Source organism: Aethalodelphis obliquidens, unplaced genomic scaffold (genome assembly GCF_003676395.1).
Source record: "Aethalodelphis obliquidens isolate GAN/ISIS:26980383/991018 unplaced genomic scaffold, ASM367639v1 scaffold8, whole genome shotgun sequence".
Lineage (NCBI taxonomy): Eukaryota > Metazoa > Chordata > Mammalia > Artiodactyla > Delphinidae > Aethalodelphis > Aethalodelphis obliquidens.
The window spans coordinates 39,913,330-39,925,921 of record NW_020837952.1 but is presented as its reverse complement, the minus strand read 5'-3'; the positions used below and the strand labels follow the sequence as shown (position 1 = coordinate 39,925,921).

At 42.2% G+C, this 12,592-nt stretch overlaps 1 protein-coding gene across 1 annotated transcript in view; it reads right to left on the bottom strand.

Annotated features, from left to right (window-relative positions):
* SNRPF (small nuclear ribonucleoprotein polypeptide F) overlaps positions 1-6,879 on the bottom strand; it is a 9,530-nt gene extending 2,651 nt beyond the window's left edge. Inside the window, exons 1-3 of the mRNA XM_027108220.1 lie at positions 6,817-6,879; positions 5,438-5,599; positions 3,426-3,551 (exon numbers count right to left, since the gene is read on the bottom strand). Of these exons, the coding sequence (XP_026964021.1) occupies positions 3,426-3,551; positions 5,438-5,599; positions 6,817-6,879 (351 nt within the window). The remainder of the gene's footprint in view (positions 1-3,425; positions 3,552-5,437; positions 5,600-6,816) is intronic.
* Positions 6,880-12,592: the final 5,713 nt, after the last annotated feature.

The window sequence follows — 12,592 nt, the reverse complement described above, 5'->3', positions numbered from 1 at the left end:
TTTTTTTTTTTTTCTCGGTACGCGGGCCTCTCACTGTTGTGGCCTCTTGCGTTGCGGAGCACAAGCTCTGGACGCGCAGGCCCAGCGGCCGTGGCTCCGGACGCGCAGGCTCAGCGGCCGTGGCTCCGGACGCGCAGGCTCAGCGGCCATGGCTCACGGGCCCAGCCGCTCCGCGGCATGTGGGATCTTCCCAGACCGGGGCACGAACCCGTGTCCCCTGCATCAGCAGGCGGACTGTCAACCACTGCGCCACCAGGGAAGCCCTATTTTTTAGTTTTTTAAGGAACTCCCCCCATACTGTTCTCCATAGTGGCTCCACCAATTTACATTCCCACCAACAGTGTAGGAGGGTTCCCTTTTCTCCACACCCTCTCCAGCATTTATTATTTATAGACTTTTTGATGATGGCCATTCTGACCAGTGTGAGGTGATACCTCATTGTAGTTTTGATTTGTATTTTTCTAATAATTAGTGATGTTGAGCATCTTTTCATGTGACTTTTGGCCATCTGTATGTCTTCTTTGGAGAAATGTCTATTTAGGTCTTCTGCCCATTTTTTGATTGGGTTGTTTGGTTTTGTTTTGTTTTTTTGATATTGAGTTGTATGAGCTGTTTGTATATTATCACATTTTAAATAAAATCCAAAATTCTTACAATCCCTTAAAAGGTCTTCCATGACTACCATTCCAATCTTTCTATCATACTTCCTGTAACTCACTCTGCCCTCACCTTCTTGTTGTGCCTTGAAAAGAAAAAGCATGTTTCTGCCGCAAAGCCTTTGCAACTTGCTGTTCCCTCAGATTGGGATGCTCCTTCCCCAAACACTCTCTTTAGTTGCTCACTCAATTCTGGTCTCTGTTTAAATTTACTTCCTCAGAGAGGCTTTCCCTGGCTATCCTATCTAATACTGTACACTCTTGTCACCCTCTTCCATTTCTGCTTTTTCTCCATAGCATCTATCATTACCTGATACCATATCACATTATATTACCATCTCCCATCACTAAAACACAAACTTCTTGAGGATAGGGACTTTTGTTTTTGTTCACTGGTGTATTCACAGTGCCAGGCACATAGGGGCTCTCAGTAAATATTCACTGAGTGAACAAACTCAAAAGCATCACCAATGCAGTTAGTTACTCAGAGATACATTTCATAACTCTGGCAGGTTCACTAGGAAGCCATATTACTTCTAAAACCAAGTATTTGGTGGGTATTCTTTATCCCTTTCTTTTAATGAGATATAGTTCTTTATAAAATTCTCTTTTAAAGTATACAAGTCAGTGGTTTTTAGTATATTCATAAAGTTATGTAATTATCACCACTATCTAAGTCTGGAACATTTTCAGCACAATGGATATAGTCTTCAAATTTCTCTATGGCCTTGGTAAATGATTCCTGCTTAGGGAATTTTCCAGGCCAAAACCATGCTCTATAAGAACTTTGGGGACCTGAGCATTGTCTGTTCAGGTGGTAAACTCTTAAATTAAGGAAAATGTCAGTTTTGGGCGTACAAGTGCTCCTATTAGTACTTTGCCTACTGCACTATCAGTTTGGAATACTTGGGAGTCATGATTGGTTTGACCACCTATCTAGGTACCCTTTAAAGTTCACTCATCAGCCATTAATCAGTCACATAAATACCTGCGCTTCAGGAAAATATAACCTCAAACTCTTTCTTCAAAAACCTGGCTGAAAACTATTGAATTAAACAACAAAAAAACCAAACACCCCAATTTAAAAATGAACAAAGGACACGAACAGGCATTTCTCCAAAGATATGTAAATGACCAATAAGCACATAAAAAGATCTTAACATCACTAATCATTAAGTAAATGCAAATCGAAACAATGAGATACCACTTCACACTCATTAGGATGACTATTAAAAAAAACAACAGAAAATAACAAGTGTTGGTGAGGATGTTAAGAAACTGGATCCCTTGTACATTGTTGGTGGAATGTAAAATGATGCAGCTGCTGTGGAAAACAGTCTGGCACTTCCTCAAAAAATTAAAGAATTACTGTATGATACAGCAATTCCACTTCTGAATATAGACTCAAAAGAACTGAAAGTAGAGACTCTGATATTTGTACACCTATGTTCACTGAACTATTCACAACAGTCAAAAGGTGGAAACAATTCAAATATTCACCAACAGAAGAACGATTAAAATGAGGTAGAGTTGACCCTTGAACAACACAGGTTTGAGATCGCATGAACAAGCTGATGCAGAACCACGGATACGGAAGGCCAAGTATGGACTCAAGCATCTGTGAATTTCAGTATACCAGGCAGGTCCTGGAACCAATCCCCCAAGGATACTGAGGGACCGCTACACACAATGGAATATTTACCATAAAAAGGAATGAAATTCTGATACATGCTACAACATGGATGAACCCTGAAAACACCATGCTGAATGAAATAAGCCAGACACACAAGGACAAATATTGTAGGATTCCACTTATATGAGGTTCCTAGAATAAAGACAAAAAGAACAGTGTTTACCAGGAGGCAAAGGGAATGGGGAGTTATTGTTTAATGGGTACAGAGTTTCCCTTCGGGATGATGAAAAAGTTCTTTAAATGGATAATGGTGATGGATGCACAACCATGTGAATGCGGTTAATGCCACTGAGTTGCACACTTGAAAATGGTTAAAGTGGTAAATTTTGTGCTGTATATATTTTACCTCAATTAAAAACAAAAAACAAAACGTGGCTGAAACATTTACAGAAGCTAGTTTAATAGACAAGTAGCCAGTTCATCAATTCTTTTGGTCAGTCTGTCTTCTCCCTCAAGAATTGCTTTTATTGGGCTTCCCTGGTGGCGCAGTGGTTGAGAGTCCGCCTGCCGATGCAGGGGACACGGGTTCGTGCCCCGGTCTGGGAAGATCCCACATGCCGCGGAGCGGCTGGGCCCGTGAGCCATGGCCGCTGAGCCTGCGCGTCTGGAGCCTGTGCTCCGCAACGGGAGCGGCCAAAGCAGTGAGCGGCCCGCGCACAAAAAAAAAAAAAAAAAAATTGCTTTTATCAAATTACTTTGATGTTGTACATTTAGCATTCATCAAAAGACTTAAGAATTTCACTGGAAAAGTTTCTCTCAGAGCTAAGTGCTGGGAAAAGTTTTGCTTTTTCTGCGAACTCTAGTGTATTTGTCTTATGGCATTGTGAATCAAATGTCTGAGCTCTTCTTACTTTTAACCGCTAGGAGTCAAATCCGTGCTTGAATTTTGCTTTAATATGTCTCATACATAGTTATCACAGTTACAACACCCTCCTTGGCCTTGACTTTATTCCTGAATTTTGCTCTGTGTTTGTCAATTAAACTAATTACAACTTTGTAAGTCACACTAAACCTTTGAGGAGTCAGGTGAAGAAAAATAAATACAATTTAATGATCTTTGTAACTCTTCAGCTTACCTGCATGTTCATATAGCCATCTACAGACACCAGGTAGCCTTTGTACTCCATTCCCCACTTAAGCTTCACCATTACTGGCTTTCCTGTTAATCCATTGAGGAAAGGTTTGGGATTGAGGGGCAAACTCTGCACAAAGAACAAAAAAAGAACCCAATTGATTATTTTTCCTTAGTTTGGCTTCCATTACCTACTCTCTTCTCTATCAAATCACCAATATTTTATAGTACCCAAATAAAGCAAAACTCATTTCCCTCTCACATTATTACATAATTTTCACTTTTGTTGAAGAGCATCAGAGAAACTTAAATACCCAGTTAGCCAATTTCACCTTCAATCCATCAAGACTTGTAGAAGTATTCATTGTTCACTTAAGAAACACTGAACACCTAATATGCATCACTCACTGTTCCAAGGCCATAAAGAAACAAAGGTAAAGGCAGAAAAAAGAAAAAAAAAAAGCAGATAACAGTCCCTGTCCTCAGGCCCACAGTGGGAGGGGGGAGGGCCAAAACACATGCAAATAGACAATTATTTTGCAATGTAGTAAGAGGAGATATGCTATGTACAAGGGTACCAAACAATCAAACAATCCAGGTTAAAAGAAAAGGAAGAGTTGCCTGAAATAAGTAATGCCTCTGTTTTAAAGGATGAGAGGTATTTCCAGAGGGAAAAGGGCTGATCTGGTGGGGTGGGGGTGGGGGTACCTATGTAAAAGGAGGGAAGAGTGAATGAACAAGGGATCTCAGGGACACACAAATTAGTTTTGTATGAGGCTACAGGAGGAGGCAGGGACAGATCATGCTCCACGATCTTCAACTGAATTCCAGGAGCTAGGACTGGGTCTTCTTTGACTTTGCAGTGCCTCCTACATATGGGCAATCACTTAATGTTTGTTTATTCAGCTAACCGGTAGTACCCCCAGTGAATTCAGACTTTTCTTCCTTTCCTCATCTGCTCACTCATCGGCCAAAGAAAGAAAACCAATAACCTTGGCTACTAAACCCTCTAGAATAAGCACATTCACAGTGATCTCAAATGGGTCTCCAGTTTTCACTCATCTTTCTCCAACTTATTAGCCACATGGCAAGTATTATTTTTATCATACCATGTCTCTGCTTAAAATGCTTCGATGGCTTCCAACTGCACTTGGAGTGGAACCCAGACCTCCTAAAACGGCCTAAGAGGTCTTGCCCGACCCCATCTCATGACCACTATCCCTGCAGGCGGCTGTGGCTTTCTCAATTCCTCCAGCTAGTCAGGTGTTCCTTCCGGCCTCACAGCCTGTGCTCCTGTTCCCTGAGCTTGAGGTACACACGCTTCCTCCTGCTCTTCACGGGGCTGCATTCCACATCTCTTAGATTTCAGGTTCAATCCCTCCTCCAAGGGATGCCACCTGTAACCACTCTTCTAACGTACCTCGGCGCCCCCTCACAGCACCGTTTGCTCCCTTCTTAGCAGTTAACGTTATTCGAAATTATGTATTTATCGTTGTTTGATTAATGTCTGAGTTAACCTAGAGCAGGGTCCGCATCAGTACTTTTTATCCTATATTCCTAGCACCTAGAACGTTACCTGGCCCTGGCAGGCGGCAGGCGCTCAGTAAAGCTTTGCTAAACGAACAGGAGAATGCTCAAAGCCTGGGCTCTGTATTCCAAAGGGCTGCAGGGCCCCCCAACCTCACGGGACGAAAGCGGATTGTGGAGTGTGATAAGTGGGACGTGAAAAACCGCTGCATTTTTACCCCAGCCCTGTGGCCCCAGGCAGCAAGGACACCTCAGGCTCGGATACAAAACGAAGACGGGGAAGGGGGCAGGGGCACTCCTGGGGAGGGGAGCGCTTCGGAAGAAGGGCGCGCCTCAGACACCCAGAGCAGGGAGAAAGGGGCTGGCCACCCGGCGCGCCGCGCCTCACGCGGATGAATGGGAAACGCGCGAACCAACCACCAGGCCCGGCAAGGCTGGTCACCCGCCCTCTCTCTCTCACGGGACGCTGGCCGCTCTCTTTCTCCTTACCATCGCGACTACTGCTGCAGTAGTGGGCAAATGCTGCAGACTACTCGCCGCCGACCCAGCTGTCGTCCGACCCTCGTGACTGGAGTAGCCACAGCAGGGTCCCCAGCCGCGTAGCTTCCAGAGAAATGGCCGCCAAATAGCAGCGTGACCTTTCACCTCCGACTACCTCTCTTCTGGCTTCTGTGATTGGACGCAAAGAGGTGCGTGCTGATTGGAGGAGGTGGCTGGGCATGTCTCCTGGCAACCAGCTGCGCCGAGTGGGTGCGCGCCTCCATGGCAGTGCGCGGGCCTCTGGGAAACCGGCTGCTCCAAGCCAACGGGAGAATACCTGCGAGGCTGCAAATGCCGTGAGGCGGCTCTGGTTTCTCGTTTGCTCACCTACCTCGAGGGTGCACTGTGTACCCTGTAGAGTGGACGTGATGTCTTGCCAACTTGGCTAGTGGGGGCTTCCTTTGTCCTCGTACACCTGGGAGAACGAATTTGGGGCTCTCGGGTTTCCTCCTCACTTTCCCACAGAATCTGTGCTGGGAGGTCTCCTCTGACACGGTCCCCTTCTCTCTGTTCTGTAATGCTCAATGCTCATGTCAACCCACTTCAGGGGAAGTGGGAGAAGCAAGACTAGATAGGCTAAGGGACGTGAAACGCACCGAAGTAAGTCAAGTACAGAATATATTTCAGATGAGGTTACATGGAGTCTAGAACATGGTGTGGTGGGCTCCCGCTCCATCTGTTTCTTTTGCGTTGTGAGCAGAGGCCCGCTACAGTCTTTATACTGCACTTATAGCAGAAGGTGGAGGATGTTTACGCTATCACGGATTGATCCTTCCAATATAAGAGTGGAATTGTTGGGTCATACAGTAATTCTGTACTTGACTTTTTGAGGAGCTACCAAACTACTTTCCACAATGCCTGCACCATTTTACATTCCCACTAGCAATGTATGAGATTTCTAATTTCCCCACATTCTCACCAACACTTATTTACCATTAAAAAATATTATCATAGTCGTCCTAGTAATCCTAATAATAATAAGCCGTCTCATTGTGGGTTTGATTTGTATTTCCCTAATGACTAATGATGTGGAGCAACTTTTCATGTGCTTATTGGCCACTTGCATATCTTTGGAGAAATGTCTGTCCAAGTCCTGTATGCCTTTTTATATGTTCTATTTCTGGAACCCTTGAATGTATTGCCTAATTTGAAAAGTCATGTGACCATTCTGGGTCTCAGTTTCTTCGCTGATAACAATGAAGGGATTGGACTCGATCGGGGTTTTCAACCTCAATACTAGTGACATTTGGGGCCAGACAATTCTTGTTGTGGGGACTGCCCTTTGTATTGTAGAATGGATGTATTGTAGCAGTATCCCCAGCCTCTACCAAGTAGATGCCAGTTGCAACGCCCTCCCTCCAAGTTGTGACAACCAAAATATCTCCAGACATTGCCCAGTGTCTTCTGGAGGGCACAGTCGTCCCCTGTTGAAAACCACTGGATTAGATCCATGATTTGTAAACACAGGCCACAGACTTGGATCACTTTGCAGGTAGTATTGAGGCTTTGCAAACTATTTGTATTATTAAAAAATAAACAAAACAACTAACAAATCGTACATTTATTTAACAGGGACTGTATAAGAATGATGAAAACCTGATGCTTCTCTGCTTTTGATTAGAATGAAATCAACTCAAAATACAAATACTAGTTGATAATCATGGATCAGAAGCTCTGATTGACATTTATAGATGTATCTGATTTATAAAAATGGGAAAGAAAATTGTCAATAAATGATGTTTTTTAGCTTCATAAATCATAGATTCAGTTTGGGGGGAGGGTAGATAATAAAACCCTTTGCGGGTAAAAATCTGGGAACCCCTCAGCTAGCTGACCAGTGCTAAATACTGACTTTAAACACAGTTCGGTTCTTTGCCGTACTTCCACAAGGTGGCAGTGGTGAGTTTTGAGTAAAATTTCTAATCATACAGGCACTTGGAAGTTAATCTGTTCAAAAGGGGACTTCACTGTTCTCAAAACACAAACAACCCACTACTGGGCATATACCCTGAGAAAACCATAATTCAAAAAGAATCATGTACCAAAATGTTCATTGCAGCTCTATTTACAATAGCCTGGAGATGGAAACAACCTAAGTGTCCATCATTGGATGAATGGATAAAGAAGATGTGTGGCACATATATACAATGGAATATTACTCAGCCATAAAAAGAAACGAAATTGCGCTATTTGTAATGAGGTGGATGGACCTAGAGTCTGTCATACAGAGTGAAGTAAGTCAGAAAGAGAAAGACAAATACCGTATGCTAACACATATATATGGAATTTAAGAAAAAAAAATGTCATGAAGAACCTAGGGGTAAGACAGGAATAAAGACACAGACCTACTAGAGAATGGAGTTGAGGATATGGGGAGGGGGAAGGGTAAGCTGTGACAAAGTGAGAGAGTGGCATGGACATCTATACACTACCAAATGTGAAATAGATAGCTAGTGGGAAGCAGCTGCATAGCACAGGGAGATCAGCTTGGTGCTTTGTGGTCACCTAGAGGGGTGGGATAGGGAGGGTGGGAGGGAGGGAGACGCAAGAGGGAAGAGATATGGGAACATATGTATATGTATAACTGATTCATTGTTATAAAGCAGAAACTAACACACCATTGTAAAGCAATTATACTCCAATAAAGATGTAAAAAAAAAAACAAACGAAACAGAACAAAACCACATAGAACTTCTCCCACAGTCTCCTGTGCTGTACAGTCTCCATCCCCCTCACCCCTCAAATGTTTCCAGTGAATCAAATTTTTAAAAATAAGCTTGTTATTCTACTTTTCATCTGTTACCCACCTTGTTGCTAGAAGTATCTCTAACCTCCCCTCCTCCAAAATAAAATGAAAATCTGGACATACTACTCTGCTACCTTTTTTTGGTTCCCATTTACCAGCGGCCTAAAACAAGTTCCTTCCCAAAGTTTCTTTCCAGCTTTATGTCTTTCCGTTCTGTCCCACAAACCACAAAGCTGGCCTTTGAATCACAGGCCATGTTTGTTTTTGTTTTTGTTTTTTTACAACTCCATGTACTTACACATGATACTCTCTCCATCTAGAAATCCTTTCTCCTGTTTGCTTTGCCTGGAAAATTCTTATCTCCATGATCCAATTCAAATGGGCACTTTAGGTCTGAAGACTTCTCTTAAACTTCCCCAGGCCATTAGTTATTCTGTCACATGGTTCTACACCATCTATCCTGTTTTAACACCAGCTACCCTCTATTTTAGAGAAAAAAAGATTTTGTTCATTAACTCATTTGTTGCTGTTACATTTCATTCCGTAGTGCAATACACATCATTTTCCACATTCTGTTGGCTAGAACACAGTCACATGACCTCACCTAAGTCCAATGGAGGCTGGGAAATGTGCTTTGTCAGTGCACAGGAGGAAAAAGGCAACGTGAACACAGAGTGGTCTCTGCCACACTCAGAAATTCTACTCTAACAATTTGGTTAGTTTTTACAATTTTGCCTAACCTCTTATATGCCATCTGTTTACACTCATTCCATTTTAGGCTGTATATCAATATGTTATCCAGCTTCATTATCACCTTTCATTGTCCTGGGGTATTTATCAACTATAATTCCAATGCTGAAATAACTACTGTTAAATTTTGTTATCAACTCTTTTCTCTATGTATAAGTGTATGTATTTTGATATAGTTGGAATAATATATAAATTTTTATCCTATTTGACTTAACATTACAGTAAAAATAATTTCTCTTTCTTAGGAATGTTTCAGTGTCAATATTTTTAATGGCTGCATAACATTTATCATATATTTAGATATACCCTAATTGTTGGGATTTAAGTTGTTTCTTGATTTGTTACTATATAAAATATCAATCTAGGAATATTCTATTTATGTATGTATATTTCTTTCCTTTATGTCCATGTATCTCTGTACAAGTCATTCTGTAACATGGGTGCCTCTGTGCTACTAGAGGTAGTTTAGCGCAAAGTGTGTGGACTCTGGAATAGGCACTGCTTGAGTTCAAGTTCCTTCATGGGCCTTCTGACTTTGAGTTCTTCATTTGTATAGTGGGGCCAACGGTAGTCTCTACCTCCTGAGGTTTGGGATGACTAAATTAGTTAATAATTAAAAGAGATCCTTTCCTTCTTGAAACTTTCATTCATTTATTCAGCAAATATATATTGTGTCACAACGTGCTGATCATTATTCTAGGGGCTGTGGATGCAACTGTTCCAAAAGGAAGGAACAATCTGTGGGAGAAACCCAACCAAAAAGCAAAGAAATAGTTACAACTATTATGTGCTGAAAGGAAGTGAACTGGGCGGGGAGATAGAGAAACGGTATGGTGGAAAGTGAAACCAACTCAGATAAGGAAGTTCTATTTTGCCTAAATTTGTCTAAAGACCAGTCTGCCAAATGACGAATATACCAAAAATTGCTAAATATCTAAAACAGGTTGTTCAGAATGTTCCCTACAATGGTTTCACTGTCAGTGAGTGGCCAGGGTAGAGGCAAAGCTCCAGTTTACAAAAATAGAGAAGACAGCAAAACCTTTCTGATGGAAAGTTTACCCTCAAAGAGGGCTAGGCATCCTCAGATGAAATGCACGCAAAACTGATAATCAACTGAGCTGAACCCATAAATCCTTGGAGGAAAACAGCTGTGGCAAAATGACTGCAGTGAATCTTGCATGTAATGAATATTTCAAAAGCAATCAGTAATTCAGCAAGTGTGCGTTTAGTGAATTGACTTCCTTCTGGAAGTCAGAGAAGGCTTTTCTGAGGAGGTGACGTTTAACCTGAGGCCAAAACTATGAGAAGGCATAAAAACTCCTCTATTCGTAATAATTGGACTACTCACATAGTACATGTTATAGATCGTTCTGTATTGTGGTATTCGTGTACATGTATTTGACATCCTACTATAAGTTCCTTAAGTTCAAGGTAAACAAAAATTCAGTATTTGGTTACTGCTAGATGAGGACTGAGTGTGGTGAGACAAACAAAAGTGTCTGCGGGGCCATCCCTGTGGCTGTCTGTGGGTTGCTTGGTAGTAAGCTTGCTGGGCTTGGTGGCTCCTTGCCCTCTCTCTGCAAGGGTTCCAGGTGCTAGCACAGCTAGGCAACTAGCGTTCCCAGCACTGGTATGGAACAACCCTGAGCAGCTGGCAACCAAGCTCGAAGACCAGTTTTCCTCTACATGCAAGGCTGTTCTCGCAAGGAGGGGGCAGGCAAGTTTGCTTTTCTGGAGCACAACCCTTGAAGTATCTAGCCATGCCAAGCCCACACATATCTGTCCATGGGATGCCAAACAGGCCGCTGACCCTTCTGCCTGCAGATTCCTGCCCGCAGTGTTTGGCCCTAGCCCTTCACTCAACTGGATAACACCCAAGGCAGTGTTTCACTTTGCCGATATTGAGTGAATGAATGAACACATGGAAGAAAATGATGACTAGACTCAGCTCTGATCTAGATGATCCCACAGGCATACTACAGTATAAGTATAGGTGAGGAAAGCAATAAAGCCTTGAAACTGCAGTCTTAATGCTTGTTTCTCTTCTCCCAAACAGGGAGCTCCGCTGAAGATGCTACATTTGTTAAGCATAAGGTATCGCTGCTCTTTCTAGTCTTAATTTAGGTTGATGCTTTCAGAGAAGGAAAACCTTGCCAATGGTATGTGGCTTTTTTTTTCTTTTGCTTCCACCTATAATAAGTTAATTGTGTATGGAACATAAAATAAATATTAAAGAATACATTGATAATCTGTTATGGTCAGTTATTTCCTCTTTTATTCCCATCTTTTCTCTTCCCTTTTCTTCTCTCCCCTTTCGTTCCTTTTCTTCAGTAAGCATCTATTTATCACTGACTCTATTACAGGCTCTGGGGATACAAAGATTAACAAATAGAGGCTTGGTTCCTGCCCATGTGGAACTAACTGGACCCAGTTAACAAAAGGAAGAAGAAAAAACACTTTCAAGGCAAGGAAAGGAAGGCAGAGTAGAAAAAAGTGAACTACAAGGGACTAAGCAACATCTTTTATTTTTTCCTACCTCGGTCCTACTCAAATCCTTACACAGTTTTTCCTTGCTATGTGCTGTCTTCTCCCAGCTTCTCATAAATCCCACTTGCAATAATCATCAAAGGGTTCCACTGATATTACAGCAAGTTAACCATTTATTTTATCATATTTTCCAAGATGATCCTCAAAAACTTCTAGGAAAAGAGAAAACAGTACCTTTACAGCAGAGAAACTGGGCAAACACTGCCTTAACTAAGCAATGAAGGCCAAGATGACCAGTGATGTCTGTGGATCTCATTTAATCTGCCAAATGTGTATGCTCTCCTTTGCCGGTTAACGATGAATGAACCATCCTTGAAACTAAAGGAAGTTCTGTGCGCGAAGGGACTTCTGAAAGTTTTGGGGTCCTCGAGTTATTTGCTTTCTCCTTCAACCCTCTCCTCATCCATCCCTGCTCTCTGCTGAGACTGTCTTTTCTACTTTGAGCTTGATTTAGTGCATTTGGCCTACCAGTCAGGGCCACTTCCATTGCCATCATGCTTAACAGAAGTTGCTTTAAAATTGTTTTTATTAAAGTTTCAGACTATGTCAAACATACAGAAAAAGTGCAGAAAATAATGTGGCAACATGAAACACACTCCATCTCTGATTTAGCACATTCTAACATTTTGCCATATTTGTCTCCCATGCCACCCCACACTCTTTAACGTAGAGAAGTTCCATCCCTGCATCTCATTTTACAGCTCCCGACCACAATGCCAGTACTGCCCCTTTGAGAGGGACTGCAGGCTGCGTACCTAGATCTGAAATTGACCACGCCCATCTTTAGCTTTTCTAGAACTTGTTCAACTTCAGCTTTTCCCGAAATTGCCAAACTGTTCTTCAAAGTGAATTTGTATTATTTAGGGTTCTTCAGAGAAACAGGATCAGGAGGTTCTGTGTATATATGCATGGACACATGACACACAAAAACACAGACACACACACACACAGATTATATCATATACGTATAACATGGAGAGAGAGACAGACAGAGACAGACAGATTTTACTGAATGGGCTCACGAGATTGTGAGGGCAGACAAGTCCAAAATTTGTGGGGCA